Raw genomic sequence first — 21,302 nt, 5'->3', positions numbered from 1 at the left:
TGAAGTGTGGTGAATATTTTGGATTGGAGGCTCCTGGGAGGGTGTCCACTGTGTCCAATAATGCTCCCCTTGTGGGGGTGAGACCAAGGTGAGGCAGAACATCCATTTTCACACAACTTGTCCTGCATTGTTTATTACCGTTTTCTTTGGCATGGATACGGATATTGCTTGATGAAGAAATGCCAAATATATCTTTGGCCAAAATATAAAATAATTTTCATTGCAAAATTTAAGTCCAACATTAAAACATTGAAAAGGCAAAGTATGTTAACATGCTTTTTGGTGCAAAGTTTGTGCATATTTTTGCCATACATCATACCTCTGCTGCACTCATGTGATCTGCCAAATCATAATCATCCTGTAAAATAAACATCATCTGAATTACAAAATTATCACGTGGTCGATCTCACAAGAACAAATGACATGAAAGTTTAAGGTACAGAGAGGTACTAATTATAAACGAGAATTTGGTCATGTCTTGGTTATACAATAAGAAACAAAAGATTATCCAAGTGAAGGGAAATTTTCCCCATGCCTGCCGATTAGATGCAATAAGGACAGAAAATTTTGTGAGTTATGAAAAGAAAAAGATGTTCAGCTTGATGCCATGGAAACCAAGGCCATCAAGATCATTGGAATCTCCAGCGATGAAGCCGAATCTATGGGACTGTCACATTGCCATCACAGACAGGTCGGTGGTCTCTCTGTCTTCTCCCACCTCCTTTCTGGTCTTGCACCCTCTGCTCTTTCCGTGCTTTGTCCCTCCCCTCCCCCAGGCTTCTGCATGGGGGCACACGGTCCGCCATCAACCCCCTTCTGGTGAAACTCCCAAAATCCCGAATCACTGCTCACCTCCACTCATTCGTTCCTCTTCTTTTCCCACCTGTGGAACCAATTTCCAAATTCTCTTCAATCTCATTCTTCCCGCCAAGCCTTCAACACAGCTATTCCCCACAATCTTCCAAAACCATGATCTTTTCCACACATCCTTTAAACCATGGAAATGACTTCCCAACACCCATTAAATTTCCAGGTTTTTCCTTCCTGAGAGCTTGCTTCTGTATCCATCTTACGCACACTCTTGCATGTTCCCCGACCCCTCATTCTTATCCGCACCCCTTGTTTATCTGTCTCCATCTATTTTGCCCCTCGGCCTTGCTGTTGGTATTTCCCCCTTCTCTTTCTGCTGTTCCTCTTGTTATGTTGAGTCCTGATCAGTTCTGTGTTCTAGCTCTTCCACGAGCCTTGACTTTGTCGATAAAAAAGAATTCCAATCCAAATTTTTCTTTTTTTTTTTTATAAAAATGCGAATTCCCATGCATTCATCTCAATAATATCTGAACCTCTTATTATTTACAATCTCAAAATGTTGAATATTTGCAGAACAACAACAACAACAACAAAAACACACAAAATTATCTTTATTTCAGTTTTATTTTATGCATTGGCAGCATCTTTGATCAATCAGCTCAAAAATTATCTCAACTATTTTAAGACTTCTGCGCATCAAGTACATTTTGTAGTACGATTGCTGTCGAGTTAAAATGCAGACCTAAATGTAAAACTAGTCCAAGATGTTTATCTGTGCCAAGTGTGCAGCAATGCAGCTGATTGTAGTAAAATTAGCCACATATTTGTTGATCGATTGGTTTGTTTGATGACAATCAAAGAATACTGAAATCACACTCCTCAACCATGATGCGTGACTTGCGTTTCGGATCAACAGGCAGAAATACAGTGGGAAGGGCAGAGGATAATTACAGATACAGGAAATAGAGTGAAAGGACAAAAAAAAAAAAAAAAAAAATGACAGTACATACGAGGTAAAGTACAACGACAACAGATGTACAATGTGCGAATCATTGAAAATTTGTGTCTGCCCCAAGAAAGCAAATTAGTACAGAAGCAAAATGCCAGCGAATCACAAAGTTTAGTACATGTGTGTTCTGCTGTTAAAAGCGAGATTGGCAAAAAGCAGGTTCAACCCAGATCAGTAGAAAAATATTGGTACTGTAGTGTGTTAGATTGGTTAAAAAAAAAAAAATCACATCGTCATTAGTAACCATCAGACAGCTGAGAACAAAATGTCAAATCCAACTGGCTTGCCAGACTTACCAAGACACAAATTTTGACCTTTTTTGCCCTTCGGTTCCCTGAGGGTTCTGAATTTGCTGCATTCTTGGGAAGGAAACACAAGTACTGTATACGGGGTGTACCAAATTAAAGATAAATGTTTGTGATAGCCATTTGAGCAGCAAAAAGAGTGTACAACAGCATAGTTGCAGCATTATACGGTCCCACAGTTAATACAGTTATTATAAAATTTCCAGCTTTGACTCAAAAGATTGACATGTGACATGCAAACCTATATAGAGATACGAGTTGTGACATCATGGCAAGAATGTTCCCACATAAAACAAGTCTAAATTGCAGCTTTACGAATATTGCTGGGAATTACGATCAAATCCTTTGATGAGTTTAATTTAATGACATGAAAGCATCTGAGCTTTGCATTTGGGGAGCACAGACTTTGGGGAGCACAGACTTTGGGGAGCGAGCAAGGCAGACAAGGGTGGCACTGACAAGAAGGGGCTGGAAACCATTTTGGATGTTTTATGCAAAGGATTGTTAAATCTCAAGTTGTTGTTATTGATTGTTGAATATGGCTCTTCAAGTAGTTGTTGCTCACCTCGGACTCCTGATCGATTGGACTTGAGCAAATCAAGGATCTCAGACCTCCCGTACTGTCAGAATCTGAAATGAGCGATTGATAAAAAAAAAATAGATTAATAAACGAGTCAACATTTAAACGAAATAATTTAAAGCATAAAACAATAAATATAAAATGCAATAAAGCTTTCATTATCCACTGACTTTCACAAGAAGAAAAGCGCATTATCATTTAGGGTTTTCCAAAAACCTACGGTATTTTAAAGACAACGACACCAACTGTTTTATGACCCTTTTCCCTGAGGGAAGAGAGAGGGAGGAGTGGGAGGGTGGAGTAAGAGGGAAAAGGGAGGGGATGAGGAAGGGGGACATACAGGAGGGGGAGAGAGAGGGAGAGAGAGTGAGGATTGGGAGCAAGGAGGGGTGAAGGAGAGTGAGGAGGGGGAGGGGGAAAGAGGGAGGAGGGAGGGAGAGGAGGAGTGGTGGGGGGAGGGAAGGCAGCGTGAGGGGAGAGGAGGGAAAGGGAAGGCAGTGTACGGGGAAGGGAAGGCAGTGTAAGGGGAGGGGAAGGCAGCATGAGGGGAGGGGAAGGCAAGGCAGCATACTGGGGGCATTACCGGGGTGAAAGTGCTTTCAAACGTCGATTGTGAATGCGAACTTGTTGCTGTTGCAGACTTTGGTTTCCTGGAATCCACATTCTCAACCGTCACTAATAGATACTTTCTCTGGTGATTGGTTTTCAAATATTTCAGCATATTGGACGTCCTGTAGCAATGAGCAATGTCTATTGAACAAAGTGAGCATGAAACTTTCGGACTGTCTTCTTTAACCTTCTCGAAATAGTTCCAAACTGCACTTCTGGACCTTCTGAATGATGTGTTGTCAAAACTTCATCAGTCAATATATTTCCTATCTGTCCATCAGCAAAGCAATCAGCATGCTTTACCAGCCAACCCTAAATGCCATGCTATTCATTTAAAAGGGGCATGCCCTTGGGGCATATTTAGTATGCAAGTGACTTGCTTTTGCTGCTCTTTTGCTGCTAAATGGGATGCCCCAGGGTTCGTTTTCAATTAATACGTAACCAGGCCATGTGTAACCGTAACATGCCAAAAGGGACAAAAAAATTTCCCTGAAAAAAAATGCTTCTTTCTGTGAAGGAGGAATTACTTGGAATCGACATTGATTCCGGTTCACCACTTGATTCCTTTCGATTCCATGGTTGGAATAGAGTACTTTGGAATTGATTCTGCCCACCACTATTAAGCACTCAAGCAAGCACTCCAACAAAACGGATGATAAGGAACGTCTGGCCTGGTCATACTAAACACCATCCGGAGACATCTGGAGATGACTGGAGTGTCAAACAATGTGCGAATTGGACAAATGAACACTTTGTAGCAGTCAGAACTGTTGCTAAGTTCAATTATGCATTTAAATTTTGAAGTTCGGTTCAAGTTAAGAGATTCCAGAGCATATCACATGTGCGGAAATGAAATAAAGCCGCAAATACTGGCATCTCCAGGTGTTTATAAGCATTGTGATGTATCCAGCAATCTGTACGTACGAAGATCAGGCATTCGATGATATGAGTGAGAAAAGTGGAAAAAAACAATTTGAGTGCTTTGTTGTTAAGAAACTGTTGTGACCTGTTCTAAGTCAAGGCTTTGCTGAGCAGGCCAAAAAATATGGCAAATTAAGACCCCTGCTAGGGAGAGCGAGGTGACCAAGGACGACGTCTTTATAAAGGGTACAATTAAATAAGGCCATCAATTATCTTCAAAAGGGGTGTTTAAATTAACCCAAACCCACAATTTTTAATCATGCACTACATTGGAGTTCCTGTAGTGTGCATGCAAAGTTTGGGGCTGCCAGGGTTCATGGCTTTGGAGTTACGGAGGACACACACACACACTGACTGACTGACATACACAGTAACATTTATTGGAATAGATTACATGTTATACTTGCCATCTTGTATTCACACCACATTCCTTTTCATGTAGATCTATTTATAACATGTGAAAAAGCTGTGGGGATTTTCTTACCCCCCCCCCCACCCCCTCAAACTCCCACGATATGCATTATATTGCTCTTGCTTCTTCCCAAACCTCCTTTCCCTTTTCTCCCCACTCCTCCCTGACTCCATCTCTCTCTTCGATTATCCTTCCCATCCTCTTACTTTCACTATTTTAATTTTCTTCTTTAATGCCTCCCTCCAGCTGTGCTTACATTAAGAAGTAATGAATGGATGACCACTGAACAAATCATGCTCAATTTAGCAGGTGACATTTTCATTGTATTTAACTCAAATAAGCAAGTTAAATTTATTGCCTGAAATATATTTTAATCACTTCGGAGTGGAAAATATTGCTTTGTTGGTCAGTTAGACCAGGCAATAAGACATCAGCCTGGAGAAATGCAGTTCTTATTCACCTCCATCTCTTTGATCCGGTGAGCTGCTCGGCTGCTTCAACGCAGACTTCAGTTTCCGTTTCCTTTCAGGACGCACCTTAAAGCAGATAGGAAAGCAGATGGTTAAATTCAGTGAAGTAACTTAAACTTTCATATGAAGCCCATAAATGCTGGTCGCATAACTTGCTGGGGGTGTAGTTGTGCCTCTGATGCAGTGCCCCCTGGATGTTATTGCAGGAGTTTGTAATTTGTTCATGGTGCGAGACTGCTTGCCTACTTTTAAAAATCGAAGTTAATCAGCCAGGAGCCTGGAAAAAATGTATGGTTCTAAAACAAAATTTTCCATTCATTCAGTCAGTTCCCTTACAGAATACGTGACTTTCGAAATAAAGTATGACTACTAACGAGGCCTTATGTGCATGTGGTGTTTGATACTAATAAGTGTGTGTGTGTGTGTGTGTGTCTTTACAATCACTTGGTTCTGCTTGTTGCCAGGCACTTTTAACCTGCCTTTGTGAGTGCAAAATGTGGAATTCAAATTGCCTTTTTCACAAAATTTTCAGCATTTAGACAAAACAGCGGCAATTTCAACATGGTTAACCGTAATTGTTTTGTTCCTGAATTTAAATTGGACTCATGGAAATATAGGGAGTGTGAGAAATATTCATAGATGAGAGGAGTCAAAAGTTCATACCATTTCCTGTTAGTACAACTAAACGGTGGCAGGCACACACACACACACACACACACACACACACACACACACACACACACACACACACACACACACACACACACACACACACACACACACACACACACACACACACACACACACACACATCCGAGCATGTACACAGAAAACAAAGCATTGTGACCAGATATGGTACTGCACTTTGATACAAAAACAAACGAGTGCGAATTTGATGGTGTGCCTTCATCAATCCCCACACTTCCCACCTCCAGTAAAGTTGAGAGATGGCAAAACATCCCACCAGGAATGACCCAATATCAAATTTTGAGTATTTTTTTTTTATCTTCTGTTTTGACCCCTGTGACCCGAAGTCACCACCTCCTGGGGCATAAACCAGAGGGTGAAATCCCCCCAAAAAATCGTTACATATTTCATGTGTACCCCAATGTTGATTGCATATTCAAAGTTTCATGAAAAAAGTGTTTTAAAATGTACCCATAATTGCATATTTTGGTGTTTGATCTTTTGACCCCATCCAGGGCCCCAGGGGGCGGTGCCGAAAATGATACTGCTCTCGCACCTTCTTGCCATGTGGTGATCATAACTACAACGTTTAGTGAATTTTTGCACAACCGTTTAGGAGGCGAAAGCGTGTCGGACAGACAGAGACAAACGGACACAGATGGACAGAGACAGGCAGAGCCAATTACAAGATCACACCTCTTTTTTTTTTCTTTTTTCAAAAAAGCTTGGGGATAACAAGACTTGTTAGTGAGAACAGACATCTGCGATGTTGTGGATTCAATTGCAGCTGAGAGCAGCGGAATAAGGGATTTTGATTCCAAGGTTCTGGAAACCAAGCCGGTCCCAGGAAAATTAGAATGTCTTTGTCAAATTATCGATTCCAAACTGAGTTGGCTTACTAATGGTCCTTCGGGAAGAAAGTAAACTCCTTACTCCAACTGATCTGGTCTACAGTTAGTGCCAATTTACATTTTTAAGGTTGTCACTCTTAATCACCAAAGTATACTTGGGATGCCCCACTAACATTCTGCATTTTGAGGAAACACTATCAAAGTAAACAAAATCACTTTTTGCAATCAACAGTAAAAGTCACTTGAAATAGCCAGGCCCGAGTTTATCCTGGTTGAATTTCCAAGGCTGATGTAACTATTTCAATCTTAACAATACGAATTGTACCAGGTAATTTATCTAATTTTGCAGTGAATATCGAAGTGAAGTGTATACCATGTAATGCCATGGGAACCCTTAAGGAAGAACAAGGACAAATGTGTCCAAGAGCCACGTCATAAAGGTTTTGTCTTCACCAGAAGAAGAAGAACAACAACAACAACAACAACAACGCGGAGCTCTCTTAGAGCCAGCGTTCGTAATGCGACGCGGCTAATAAAAACAAGGATAAATGTGTCCAAGAGTCGCGTCCTAAAGGTTTTGTCTTCAGCAGAAGAACAAGAAGAGGAAGAAGAAGAAGAAGAAAAAAAAAACAACAACTTCCGATATTTCGTCACGTGCATTGATTAAGCCAATAGCGAGACCTGTCATATTGTATTTACGTATTTACGAAATATAGTGTATTTACGAAATAAATAGTGTATTTACGAAATTACAACACATTAAATGGAATAACCTTTAAATAGTAACGTGAACTTTTCCAAAGTTTAAAGCAAATGTCCGAATATATTTAAAAGTTCATGATAGACGCTCTCAAAAGGCACCCTCAATGTGAGGATGTGTACAGGTGTTTAGTATTTAATGAGATCTGGATCCTGCATATAAAAGAGCCGTATCCTAAAGGTTTTGTCTGAAGAAGAAGAAGAAGAAGAAGAAGAAGAAGAATAAGAAGAACAACTTAGAGCTCTCTTTTCGCCAGCGTTCGCTACGCGAGATGCGGCTAAAAAGTAATCACATTATCGCTGTTATTTTTACGTACTAACCAGTTGTTCCTCCACACAGTGAGGAATGGCTCCATTTAGTGGTTTTTCCTGTGGCAACAGCTCCGTATCTGGCTCAACCTGTCCCCGTTGATTCAGCTCATTAAGCAACCGTTGCTTGTCCAGCTGCCGAAGCAACATTGCCTGGAGTTCCGTGCGTTCTACAGAGCCCAGCAATATCATCGACTCTGTACAGATATCACACATTATCAGTTGAGCACACTGCACATGGCGGAAACAAACATTCAATAAACTCTCACACATCAACTTATCGAGACTCAGTATTTTTGGACCTCCCCCCGCCCCCCAATAAGGATTTACAAAGGTAGTCAATTTCCTGATATACGTATCTTTACTATACGATGTGTGTGTGTGTGTGTGTGTGTGTGTGTGTGTGTGTGTGTGTGTGTGTGTGTGTGTGTGTGTGTGTGTGTGTGTGTGTGTGTGTGTGTGTGTGTGTGTGTGTGTGTGTGTGTGTGTGTGTGTGTGTGTGTGTGTGTGACGCAATTTTTCTCATAGATAGCCAAACAGATCTTCATTAAGCTTTCAGAGGTTCATCAATGATTGGCACGGAATGCTTCAAGCAGAAAAAAATAATAATAATAAAATTCTAAGCCATTGTCACTGTGTGAAATGTAATATTAAATGATCCCCAACCCCATTATTTAGTGGGTTTCGGGAATGAGCCCCACAAAAAAAAATTCGACACAAAAACAAAATTTGATTTCTTCAACATGCCAACAAGATTATAACAGCACCGGGTAACCCCAAGTACCCCTGACAGTTATCAGTACAGCAAAAGATTAAGTTATAATAACAGCATAACGTTTATTGATTGCATTCAATATGAGAACAGAATAATTAAGGGAAAGTTGTTCATGTGTGGTTCCTCAAACGCCAATTCCCCTTTACCTCTCCCGAAGTATAAAAAAATTAATTTTGTTCATCTTTACTTAAATTATTGGACCAATTAAAACTTGTTATCCAAACAGGATGATGCAGAAGTCGTACGCTTAGCTTTTCGCTGTCAAGTCCGAGTGAGATTCTCCGCACGACTATAAACTGTCCAATTAGTGCTTCACCATCTCTTGGATGGTTGATTAATTGGGGAAACGTCTGCTAGTATTTATTGGTGGACATTAAATATTCCACAATGTCATTCGCAAAGAGTATGTGAGTTACCTCTTCCCCCCTGGCCAATTTCCAAATTCCTGTCAAAATAAGCTCGAGTTAAATGCCAGGTCAAGCTTTGGGTCAAACCTCCTCTTCGGCCGACCTCACAAAAAGTGGGATTCATTGGGGCTGTTAAAGTAGTAGTAGTAGTAGTAGTAGTAGTAGTAGTGGTGGTGGTAGTAGTAGTAGTAGTAGTAGTAGTAGTAGTAGTAGTAGTAGTAGTAGTAGTAGTAGTAGTAGTAGTAGTAGTAGTAGTAGTAGTAGTAGTAGTAGTAGGTCTTTGAAACTTGTTAAAACCGAATGAAGCAACCATGTAATTGAGACTGTTATAACAGTCACATGCATTTAAAATAAATTATCTAATATTATGGTCAGTGGGAGCATTTTACACATAAACATGTAAAATTTCTCTTCAATTGAATCCAACAGAGGAGTCTCGAGTTCATCCTGAGTTTGCAAGTCTGAGTCCAGCAAAACAGGGATTAGTCCCACTTCTTGATCTTGTAATAAAAAAATAATAAAAAAAGAACACAAGAAAAGGAAGGGTAGGGGAGAAAATAGAGGGAATGGAATATACAGGGATGGACAGAAAGGGTCAAACATGTTGCCATTTTTGGTATGTAAGATAGAGGTGGCTGTTAAACATGCTGTAACTGCAAGAACAAAGGGGCATCCTCACCAGAAGAATCCACAAGAGGGAAGGTCTTAAGAGTGGAACACTGCAGGAGGTTATTGAGGTCTTGGTATTTGCAGATGTACGAGACATACTTCACGTCCCTCACCATGATATCTTCTACAAAGATGTTGTACATTCTGATATGACAAGAATGAAGATGAGCAATTTGAAAGCAACTCCAAAAGTAAAATGTAAGTCAATCAATGAAACCATAACTCTTATAATTTTCCTTGATATGCTGCTAAAAGAAAAGAAGTAATGAAAAGTTTCTAAAACCAAAACAAACTTGCACATCAAAATGTGGAAACACACAAAGGTCTCAGTTGAGGTGCTGGTATGTTTTAGGACCAATCTAGCTGTTTATTTAACACTTCATGGCTCTTCAGTCGATTTTAAAAGAATGTCTTGAGTACAGTTCTTCAAAATCCATTGAAAAGATCATGAAAACCAAAATTTCTAACATGACCTTGCATGCCAGCTTTGAATAAAGATGCAGATGTATGGCCAAGTGTGCACCACACTCCTCAACATTAAAATATATGCTGCCAAATATATGCTGCCTTACAAGAAGAAAATATCCAGTGTATCAGCTAACTTTTTTTTACAAAAGACTGAGTAGGATTTTTAACATCCACAAGCAGGAACTAACAGACCAGCCAGCCGGCTTCATGAATGGCTCACTTTATGCAGCACCCTGTCTGAAAATCATCAGTCAATGAAACTTTGGAGCGAAATCATTTTTTGTCAAGAATTTTTTTTTGCAATTTGCCGAACAATACAATCTGCTGAATAGTACAAATACTTCTGCACATGTATTATTCACATAAATTGGTGTAAATCCTACACACACACACACACACACACACACACACACACACACACACACACACACACACACACACACACACACACACACACACACACACACACACACACACACACACACACACACACACACACACACACACACACACACACACACGTATTATTTCCTTCATTGGTTGTATTATTCAAATTCCTTCATTGGTTCACACGTTATTGTGCAAACAAAATGATTTTCAATTGAATGAAACATGCCCTTTGACCTTTGATCTTTTGAGCCCAAAATGTAATCACTTCATCTTTCTTTTACAGTCTGGACTTAGTTTGGTTGAATTTTCTTTTGTGGATTCACAAGTTATTGCAGTAACAACGAGAAGGGCACGTAGTAAAGCGCATAGCTCCGCCATTTAATGCCTGATCCACGAGAACATATCAGGCCCAATACATTTTTGAAAAATCATGCTATATACTATACAGTACTATGTCGTTTTTGGCCCTATCTCTCGATGGTGAAGAATCACTTTAAAAATTAAATAATTATTGTATCCGGATCCGGATTCGGATCTTCACCAAAATCCAATCAATTCGTCCTTGTCACACACCCAACCTGTCTACCAAGTTTCATCCAAGTCCATCCACAACTTTTTGAGATATCATGTTTTGTATCGGTTTAGCCCAATCTCTCAAAGGTGAAGAATTACTTTTAAAAATTGTAGTAGTCGGATCCGGATTAGAATCTTCACAAAAATCTAATCAGTTCGTCCTTGTCACACAGCCAACCTGACCACAAAATTTCATCTGAATCCGTCCACAACTTTTTGAGATATCCTGCACACAAACAAACAAGCAGTCATAGACTGGTACTTACGAAATCGTCAACTTGACCTCTGACCTTGTCTAATAAAAGCTGTCTCGAGAGAAGGTAGCGATGCAAACCAGAAGTTTCTACGATGATTCTGTACCAAACCATCAAAAATCGAATGTTTGACCTCACTGTGACCTTGACCTTTGACCGATTTTGACCAATATCTAATCAGCGCTAGCCATCACCCTCCTAAATCACGTGGTGTAATTCGACATTGGTAGTTTCTTCCGTTCTCGAGTTATCGTGCCTACAAACAAACACACACACAAACAAACAAACACACACACAAACAGAGGATGGAAGTCATCAATATACTTATGAAATCTTTAGATTTCGTAAGTAACAAACAGACAGAAAAGGGTGAAAACGTAACCTCTTTCACCTTTGGTAGCAGAGGTAAAAATTTTTTAATGAAAAGTCATATGACCTTAGATCTTTGACCTTTTGAAGCCAAAATCGAATGAGTACGTCTTTCTATGACAGTCCTATATTTGTGCCAAGTTTGGTGGAAATCCCCTCAGTGGTTCTCAAGTTATCGCGGTAACAAAAAAACGACAACGGACGCTTGCATGAACAGACGGACAACCCGAAAACATAAAGCCTCTGGTCGTCAGCTGCAAAGGCAAAAAATGCAAAACCAAAAATCCCAAAACTAATGACAACCACTATTCAAAGAAAGATGTAGGGATGGTTTCACATGATCATTTATTGTGACCATCCCTACCTTGTTTACATACTTTTTGGAGTGACATCCCCACATCCTTTTGCATTTAAACAAAAAATGTTTTTATTACTTCTACAATAGCATATACACCCTCAATAATTTTCATATCTGGACTTTGTGCAGGCCAAAGATACGCTTGTGACTGTTCCTTCACCTCTCTCGCACAATATCATTTCACTACCTTTGCTGTATATTTGGTATCATTGTCTTACAGGAAACTTAATATTTGTCCAATGAGTCTTGTTGTTGAGGGAATGACATGATGGATCAGAATTTGCCAATATAAGTGGACCCAACAAAGTCCATCGTCTCTGTGTTTCACCTTGACAACTACAAAGCACAGGCCCATCTAAACATCAGCTTTTGTGGCAAAACAAAAAGCACTACACGATCCGACCCCAATCTACCTAGGTGTGACACTCGACCACACCTTGACCTTCTGTGACCGATGCGGGTGTACTTTGCACCTTAGTTATGTCGATGGTCTACACAATGGCTGAGTATTTCACACCTGTCTGTATGTCCAGCTGAATTCTGCAATGTGCGTTATCACAATAACAATGAAATCTACACCGATTTGATGGTTACCGGTGCTAGCCAATATTACTCCCTACACCTTCCCCTGCCCCTCCATCCTCCAGACACTCGCCAAGACGCAGTTACACACAGAGACATCATCCGTACAATCAACCTCCCAGATCTCCCAATTCATAGAGACCGAATGAATCTTCCAACTCGCTGTCTGGTCTGCCAAAAAACAATCGGACACATGCCCAGCCATTACAGGACTTCACAGTGTAGTGGCCTGGAGGAAAGTGTGGGATGAAATCATCATCCATAAAAACAAGGATCTCATTTCGACCCAACAGTGAAGCCACCAGTTTTTGACCTGCCTCGGAAAACATGGAAGGCCCTTAATTGGATCTGAACGGGACATGATCGATGCGGCCACTTTAAGCACGAGTGGCGTATTACGAGTTCCACAGGATGTAACTGTGACAGCCCTGATCAAACTATGGACCACATAACAACACTCTCTCCTCTGTACAAATTTGAGGGTGACATTGCTGAGATAAACTTCCTCCCCTCAAGAGCATTAGACTGGCTAATTAACCTCAAAATGGATTCATAATTGTTGCTCTAAACCCACCATATGTAAGAATAATCTACCTATATGGTTATCAGCAGTCAGGGTGCCATCAATTTTGTGTCACATACTAACACCTGAAATCTGCAATGGTCCTCCTTTACAGATGTATATTGACTCTGGTACTGTTCTCTCTGATGCAAACAACTGTCTTAGTTGCTGTTAAACAATAAGAACTTGGATTAATCTGTGAAGAGCACGGGTTTTCAACTCTGCTAACACCACTGGTTGTGGTCTGATTGCCATTTCAACCTTTTGCTTTTGGTCTTCTCAGCAGTTGATTTGGAGAAGTTGTAGATACAGTGAGACCACATTGTGCTGAAGACAAGTGTTTCTCGCTGTTCTTAAAGTAATGTCCACAACTGTATTTACAAGATAGTTGGCATGATCTGGACCCGAGTGTTGTCTATCACATAGATGACACATCCTGAGATACTTAACGTCACTTTTGGAGAATTTCCATTCTCTGCCTCGACCACTTCGACGACCAATAGTGCCAGTTTCAAATACCCTCTTCAGAGTCCCGGTTACAGCTCCAACTGAAGCATCGTCTTCCCACAATTTTTCTCATCGAGTATCCTTCCTCCATTATTACAGACTTTTGATGCGCTCTTGCAGTTGGAGGAACTATTACTGGATTCACAATAGTCCTATATATAGGCATATAGTATGAATGCTTATACTTGTACATGCTTCATATTGGTACGACAGTGATTGGATAGACAACGATGAATCACAGTGTAAACTATTAACACTTGACTTTAGCTACTTCAAACAAGCTAATTATGCCTTGTCTCCATTAGCACAGCAATGCTCTCTTTGTGTCAGTTTGATTGGTGAAACGCACCAGCCGAGTTTGTCGGATTGATTGGTCGACACAACGGCCAATTGAAATATTGGATAAATCTAAACCAGAACTTCAAAAATCCACTCCAACATGCCTGCTTTCACAGCTGAGCTCACATAATTTGTATGATAACATCATGGCTGTAACGTGCCTGCAAGATAACACAATGCATTTGGAGCATTTTATCCACTTGCTTGTTGAGCATTTTGTAGGATGGCGGCAATATTGTCAGGCCACAAAAGACAGTCACGTAAATGGCGATTACTCGTGACTGCGACCTTCGACCAAGTTCACCGTTTTACCTTGATGTGCAGTAAGAATGCAAGATGCCTGAAATGACGTGTATTTTATGAATAAAAATGTGGGAAAGGGGCTTGCATTTATTATGTACACACATGGGGGTGAGGAGTTTGAAGGAAAGGGGAGGGGGTTAGATTTTGGAAATGGAAAATGACAAACAGAAAAAAAAAATGAAGATGATAGGAGAGAGAAGTGATGTTAGGGAAGTGAAGGAAGAGTGAGGAGAGAAAGTAAAGGGGTTTGGGAGGATAGTTGAGTGAAGGGGTGGAAGAGAGGAGTTATGTATGGTGCATACTGGGATCGTGGGAAGCCTGGTGTTGGCTTCGTGGTTAGGGTGGCGCCTTGGGATCCTAGGGTCCTCAGTTCAAGCCCCGTTGGCCGCTGAATTTACACCAGGAGGTTGACTCAGCCTGTCATCCTTCCGAGGTCGGCGGAATGAGTACAAGTGTCCTGGTCCCGGTGTATGCCCCGGTTAGAATAGGTATACCATATCCCTGTGTGTCGTAAGAGGCGACCAGGGTTGGCGTCAGGAAGGGCGTCCGGCCATAAAACATTGCCTCAAGAAAAGCTAACCCCTGCTCAGCAAGGAAAAATGGCTATTTATACTGGGATCGTGGGGAGGGTATTAAAAATTTCCCGTTTATGTGTAACAGCATCAAGGAGCCTCATGGCACAAATGGGTGTTTTTTGGTGGTTAAGATGATGTTTGTAACAGCTGCCGCAGTCATCACTTTTTCATGGTTTCCAATGTATGAATGTTTGTAACCAAAGAGAGAATGGAGATGCAGTTTGTGACTATTTTTCCCAAAAGAATTAGTGGTCATGTTAAAACAAGTTTTGCACATATAATCCTGGAATTTTAATTTGCATAATATGGTGATGTTAAAGGTTAGACTTCTACCCTGTGATGTAGAAGCAAGAGGCACAGACTACTCCTGGAATACGGCATGGCCATTCTCATGGAGACAAGGCATTCCACTTTTCCATAAATCTGCACAACGATCTGAGCATAGGCCTTGTCTGCTTCAGGGCCTTGTGTGCCTCACTCAATTGCATGCAAGCCCAGGTCTGGCAGGTACGGGAGCTTCTTGATGAGGATGACACTATCGTAGAGAGATGGCTGCAGGGCTTGTGCAACGGCATTAGCCAAGATGACGGCAATGAGGACGGGCAGGATGTGGGAAATCTGTCCCGTGAGCTCGAAGCAGATCACCGACGTCGAGACTGTGTGAGTGACGGCACCGGACAACGCAGCAGCACCTGCACAGCTCACAAGGAAAGAGCTATGTTGGTGATTATTAAACAACATCTTCTACAAACACATCATCTGCTCAATCTCATGACAAAAGCACAAATCCATTATTAAGATGATTACAGGATTCTACAATAGAACTACAAAATTTCAATCTGTGTTTTAATGTCAACAGGAATAAAATTCCAGTAAAAGGTCGTGAGGCTAATCATCAGTGTATCAAATCTATATCAAATTTACTTCTTTTTTTAAACCAAAATTACACGATAAAATTATATTTTTCACTTTCCTCACTCATATTATTGAATGCCTGTTCCTCATAGCTACAAATCACTGGGTACATTGCAATGCTTATAAATGCCTGGAGACGCCAGCATTTGTGGCGTTATTTAATTTCCGCATATGCCATAACCTCGAAAATCTCTTAAACAAAGCCGTCATAAAACATTTAAACTCCAAAATTGAACTTAGTAGCAGTTCCGACAACTAAAAAAAGCATTCATTTGTCTAATTCAGGCATAGTTTGGACATTCGGACATAGCTATCGCTTGCCAACTATTTAATTGGAGTGCGTACTTGAGTGCTTAAGCTGCTTGCCGAACACCCGACAGTGGATGCTGGTACAGTTCATGTCCTGATCAAGATGTACAGTCGGCAGTTGCTACAAGGCAGAGGTACATATATGGGTATATTTGGATCTGTAATTTCAGGATTCTCCTTGGGTGTGTTTATGTGTATGCCTGCATGCTTGGTTATGTGGGCACCGTGGTGGCAAAGTTACATCCCATATCTTGGAGGTTTTAAATTTCAACCTCAGCAGCGTAAACGCGATCACGATTTCCTTTGTCCTAGTGACTGTTTATAAAGCAATTGGATGTTTTATATGACTCAGTGTGCTTTCTCTTTGTGAGTTTCAAAGCAAAATACATTTGATAACACCTGATTTCTGAGCCGTTCACCGTATTAACATGTTTTCTCAAATACAGAGCCCAATTTTTCCACCCGACACACGACAAGTGTGTGTGTGTGTGTGTGTGTGTGTGTGTGTGTGTGTGTGTGTGTGTGTGTGTGTGTGTGTGTGTGTGTGTGTGTGTGTGTGTGTGTGTGTGTGTGTGTGTGTGTGTGTGTGTGTGTGTGTGTTAGGAGTTTAACTATTTTTCACATTTTAGTGTTTCCTCCACCAGACAGCATTGATCTGCATGTGTATTCTTCATCACAAGGAGAAGCTGATACCAGCAAAGGTCAGTGGATGACTTTTTAGTGGCATGTCTGTAATAACTTCCTGTCATTATAAGATCTCGAATCTAGATAAGATAGATAAGTGATGTAACGATGCTGGGGTGAGAAGCGCCGTTTTTAATTTGCTTGTTGCGGATGATTACAAACTTGCTTTCAGATCCCTACCCTTCCTTTGCTTTAGTAATTACATTTTCGTCATCAAGTTTCTGAAATCGGAATTATTATATTTGAAGATGCTTGAATGAAAATAGCCACTTGTGAGACAAGCAACACCTTGCCATCAAAGCAGCTGCACATGGATCACCTCATCCATTTCTGTGACGAGGAAGCAGACTCAAAGCCTGTGTCCCCTCAAAGTTTGGACTCATGGAACACTTTGCTGAATGCAGCCGGAATTCGAAAATATGCTCCAATGTTGAACCTGGCAAAAGACTTCCCTGATGTCGAGATATCCCGGCAGTTTACTGTCATCGAAAATGCTGCAATATCTTCACGATGAAGAGACTTCCTCATGCTGTCAGCACAAAACAGGAAAAGACTGATGAGTCTGAAAATAATTCCAGTTCTAGGAAATCATCAAAGCAAGGATCAAGCTTGACATTTAGAATTCATGAGGCAGAATGCATCTTTTGTCAGAAAGCCAACAAGTTTCTTCATGGACAGAAATGGAAATGGTCTTTGGGAATGGTCTGTAGAGATTTCAACCTGGACTGATGAATCACTTTTGTTAATGTCTGTCCACTTTCGAATTTGAGTGGTTAATAGACTCATCTTCTGTATTTTATTTGTTCTTGTTCGTTATTACCCAGTTTCTCATACAATATTCATTCATTCAGTGTCTGTCTGTCTGTCTGTCTGTCTCCCTCCCCTTCCCTCCCCATTTCTCCCTCCCCCTTTCTCACCCCAATAAAAGCATGTTAACCATTTTGCCTTTCCACCAAAGTCTTGACACAGAAATAAAAATGCCCAAAACTAGTATTAATCGAAACTTTTGTAAATGTTTGTGAGCCACTCTACATTGCCCCTTTTTAGGCTAAAGCCCTGCGGATATTTCTCACTTTGAGCATGAAAACAAACAAAACATTCCAAAATAGTTGACAGCATCGCAGCAACCAAACATTTTTAGAACTAACATAATAAAATTACATGAGTCACTTTAAAAGCAGCACTTGATACAAATTTCTCGAATTCTAAAAAAAAAAAACAGCAGCATGCTTTCAGCCTGATGAAACTAACACAATTCGAGGATGGCAATTACACAAGCAATGACGCCTCACGCACCCACCACCGCGTATCCTCCAGGGACGATGCGGTACACTCTGTCATCAGCGTGGATACCCTCCGGGAACCAGGCAGCCATGCTCTCACCAACAAGACGTCCAAAAGCGGCTCCTGCCCAGGCAGCATGCAGACTGAGGATAGAGGGCTGTCATGGGAGAACAAATATAGTGGAGCAGGACTCGACAGGTCACAGAACTGGTGCTCAAACCCACGTGACTATCAGTTCTACCACCTGGCACACAGGTCAATCCGAGGCCTCAAAAATAACTCACCAATCACAAAAACGGGCATGAAGGAACCACAGGGCACGGGCATCGTTGTGGCAAGAGCACTCATCCAGAACTGCATACAGGAGAGTGGACAAGCCATTCAAAACTTCAGAACTGGTCTTTAATAAAGTGATGCCATCAAAACAGAACTTATGGCAATGGCACCAAGAAAAATACCTTCATCAAGATGAAGACGAGAAGAGAAACAAAGATATTTGTACGAGGGTTGCGCCAGACACTCGAGTTTCCGTAGTCACCCATTTCTAGTGGAACACCCTGCTTCACCCAAGTTCGATTGTCGAAGAGCGTACTGATAGTCTCCCGTTGAGTCAGCTGCCGGGGCAACAGGAACCGTCACCTGCAGCAAGTGCAGCGGTACAGGCCGTCACTGCAATCACAATTACTGCCATTTGTTTCACCGGCTGATCCTGATGTCCTCTTGTGGTTTTCACGAGCAACATGTAAACTATTTAGTGACATTTTCTCATTTGCAGTATACATCTCGGATTTACAATAAGAAAGCCACTTCTGCTACTTTGTAGACTTCACTTCCCCTGCCGTGATGGAGTTTTTTTTTCTTCTTTTTTCACTTGAACAATCAAATAAACCACTTCTAACGATCCTCAGAAAATGGGGACAAAAAACATGTTTTCATCTGAAATTAATTGTACTCCACACCAAATTGCTTTATTTGTAATACTTATCTGAACAGCTTCCTTTCACTCACCTGGCCTGCCATGAACTGCCCAAATCCAGCAGGGAAGGTCAGTGTTGCAATAATGAAGGTGACTGTTGCTGGAAACAAAAGCCGTCTGTCCACACAATAAAAAATAAACAAACCCATTGGTGTGTTAAACCTATGCACGGCAGTATCACAACTAAAAAGATATTCCTTTGAAGAAAAAAAAAAAGCTTCCACATAGTGGTGTGCAAAGTACGGTTAATGGACTCTCGAGGTAACAAATCTTCAGCTTAATATCACTTGGCAGGCATTGAGAGAAAGGTGCAGAAAGAAGGAATTAAAATAATCAAACTCACTTCTTCATGAAGAAGTTGTTCAGTGTTTTGTTCTTGCGGAATAAGAGGACAATCATCCTGTTAAAATACACAAATAGGGCCCCAGCAAAGCCACAGACCAGGCTGCCGATTGGCCCCATTTGTTGAGTTAGTTCCTTTCTCTACTAAAACCTCAACATCCGTGGTATAAAATTTACATTTCATCACGATGTTGATTTGAAGCCGCTTCTAAAAGGACAGCATGTAGTTGTGACTTTAGAAAGTAATCCATCATTTAATTTCTTATTATTGGCTAACCGTTCTTGGAATCTTTCGGGGAAAGCTTATAGAACAGAAAAATGTTCCAATTAAGAAGGGTGATTGAATCCGTGATTGATATTAATAATTATTATTTTATTGTTGTGAAAAATATCATCAGAACATTGATGTCCACATTGCAGATGGAAAAAAAACTGGCTTTATGTTCCTTTAGAAAAACAAACATTCCCTGTGAAACACTTCAATTCCACTGGAGATTAAACACGGGGATACATAGTTCAGACCAGAACCCATTATATCGGCGAACAATTCAGTTGAGGAAATAAGCATATCAGCACATTGCCAAGTCATCATCATTCAAGCATCAGCTGCTGACATAACCATGGTGCCCGTTTTCCTGGAATATGCATCTCCAGCACTGATTAACTTGGAGTAAACCTTACCCGATGACAACAAAAGCTGGCAGTTCCTGAAGGTCGAATGGGAAGTCAATTCGAAAGTTTGTCTTAAAAAGAGCTGTGATGGTCTCTGCACAAGAAAGAAAATAGCATAACATTGGGATCTATCTATATTGGAGGTAATGTTAATACATGCTCCTAGTTGTATGAAATGATGACTTACAAAAAAAATACTTACAAGTTCCTACGATTTCTACAACTCACCTCCACAATTTTTCAACGTACAATGAGTTATGCAGAGTGCTAATGAACTAAACAGATACAATTACAATCAATTCAAGGTTCAGAAAAGGCTTTCATCAACAACAGCACGCGACAAAGTTATAAAACCACCCAAACATAAACCATCAATGTTCTCTTATGCATTTAATGGTTACGTTCCATAATAGGACTGATGGAAAAAGAAACCCTCATTCTTAATGTTTCAATGACAGTATTTTTTTCATTGTTTTTTTATTACCCTTTTAAAAATCAGGTTTAGAGACAGCGTGGATACATGTTCATTGTTGATCATAATGGAACTTAATCCAAAAATTTTGATTAAAATCCCATGCTTAGTATTCAGATAAGGGCCAAAAAGTTTTTGTTTTTTGTTTTTTGTTTATTGGCCTTTTGATCCCAGAATGACCCAAGCTCTCTACCAAATTTCATCTGAATCTGTTCACTACTTTTTGAGATATCTTGCACACAGACAGACAAACAGACAGAGAGGGGTGAAAACATAACCTCCTTCCACCTTCGGTGGTGGAGGTAATAAATGTCTGACGAGCTGTTTTAATCTATTAATAAGTTCAGTGCTGTGTGTGGTTGTTCTCACAGTCCTAATTATTACCTCCGCCATCGAAGGTAAATGGAAGGCTATGTTTTGTCTGTCTGTCTGCTTGTCTGTCTCTTTGTCTGTGAACAAGATATCTCAAAAAGTTGTTCATGGATTCGGAGGAAATTTGGTGGGGAGATTGGATATGTGACAAAGCTGAAATTATGAGATTTTGGTGAAGATCACGATCTGGATGCAATCATTTTTTAAGTGATTCTACACCATTGAGAGATAGGGCCAAAAACAAAATAGCATGATATCTCAAAAAGTTGTGGACGGCTCCAGATGAAATTTGGTCGGCAGGATGAGTGTGTGACAAGGACGAACTGATGAGATCTTGGTGAAGATCTGGATCCGGATCCGGCTATTATAGAATTTTTAAAGTGATTCTACACCATCGACAGATCGGGCCAAAATCGATATATA

The 21,302-nt window shown here is 40.6% G+C and overlaps 1 protein-coding gene across 9 annotated transcripts in view; it reads right to left on the bottom strand.

The window, feature by feature from the left end:
- Positions 1–21,302, bottom strand: part of LOC147028623 (chloride channel protein 2-like) — a 131,883-nt gene that overhangs the window by 14,109 nt on the left and 96,472 nt on the right. For 7 of the 9 annotated variants that reach the window (XM_085879230.1, XM_085879231.1, XM_085879235.1 and 4 more), the window contains 13 exons: positions 20,045–20,129; positions 19,365–19,466; positions 19,054–19,138; positions 18,504–18,659; positions 18,330–18,399; positions 18,058–18,168; positions 15,332–15,545; positions 9,584–9,717; positions 7,735–7,919; positions 5,107–5,182; positions 2,690–2,754; positions 2,116–2,199; positions 320–358 (listed from right to left, as the gene is read on the bottom strand). In XM_085879230.1, coding sequence (XP_085735356.1) covers positions 320–358; positions 2,116–2,199; positions 2,690–2,754; positions 5,107–5,182; positions 7,735–7,919; positions 9,584–9,717; positions 15,332–15,545; positions 18,058–18,168; positions 18,330–18,399; positions 18,504–18,659; positions 19,054–19,138; positions 19,365–19,466; positions 20,045–20,129 — 1,406 coding nt within the window. The remainder of the gene's footprint in view (positions 1–319; positions 359–2,115; positions 2,200–2,689; positions 2,755–5,106; positions 5,183–7,734; positions 7,920–9,583; positions 9,718–15,331; positions 15,546–18,057; positions 18,169–18,329; positions 18,400–18,503; positions 18,660–19,053; positions 19,139–19,364; positions 19,467–20,044; positions 20,130–21,302) is intronic. The other 2 variants (XM_085879228.1, XM_085879229.1) reach the window with 2 other exon arrangements.

Source organism: Eptatretus burgeri, chromosome 4, assembly GCF_056783735.1.
Source record: "Eptatretus burgeri isolate ZD-2024b chromosome 4, Ebu_testis_v1, whole genome shotgun sequence".
NCBI classification, from domain to species: domain Eukaryota; kingdom Metazoa; phylum Chordata; class Myxini; order Myxiniformes; family Myxinidae; genus Eptatretus; species Eptatretus burgeri.
This window is presented reverse-complemented; position numbering and strand designations above follow the sequence as displayed.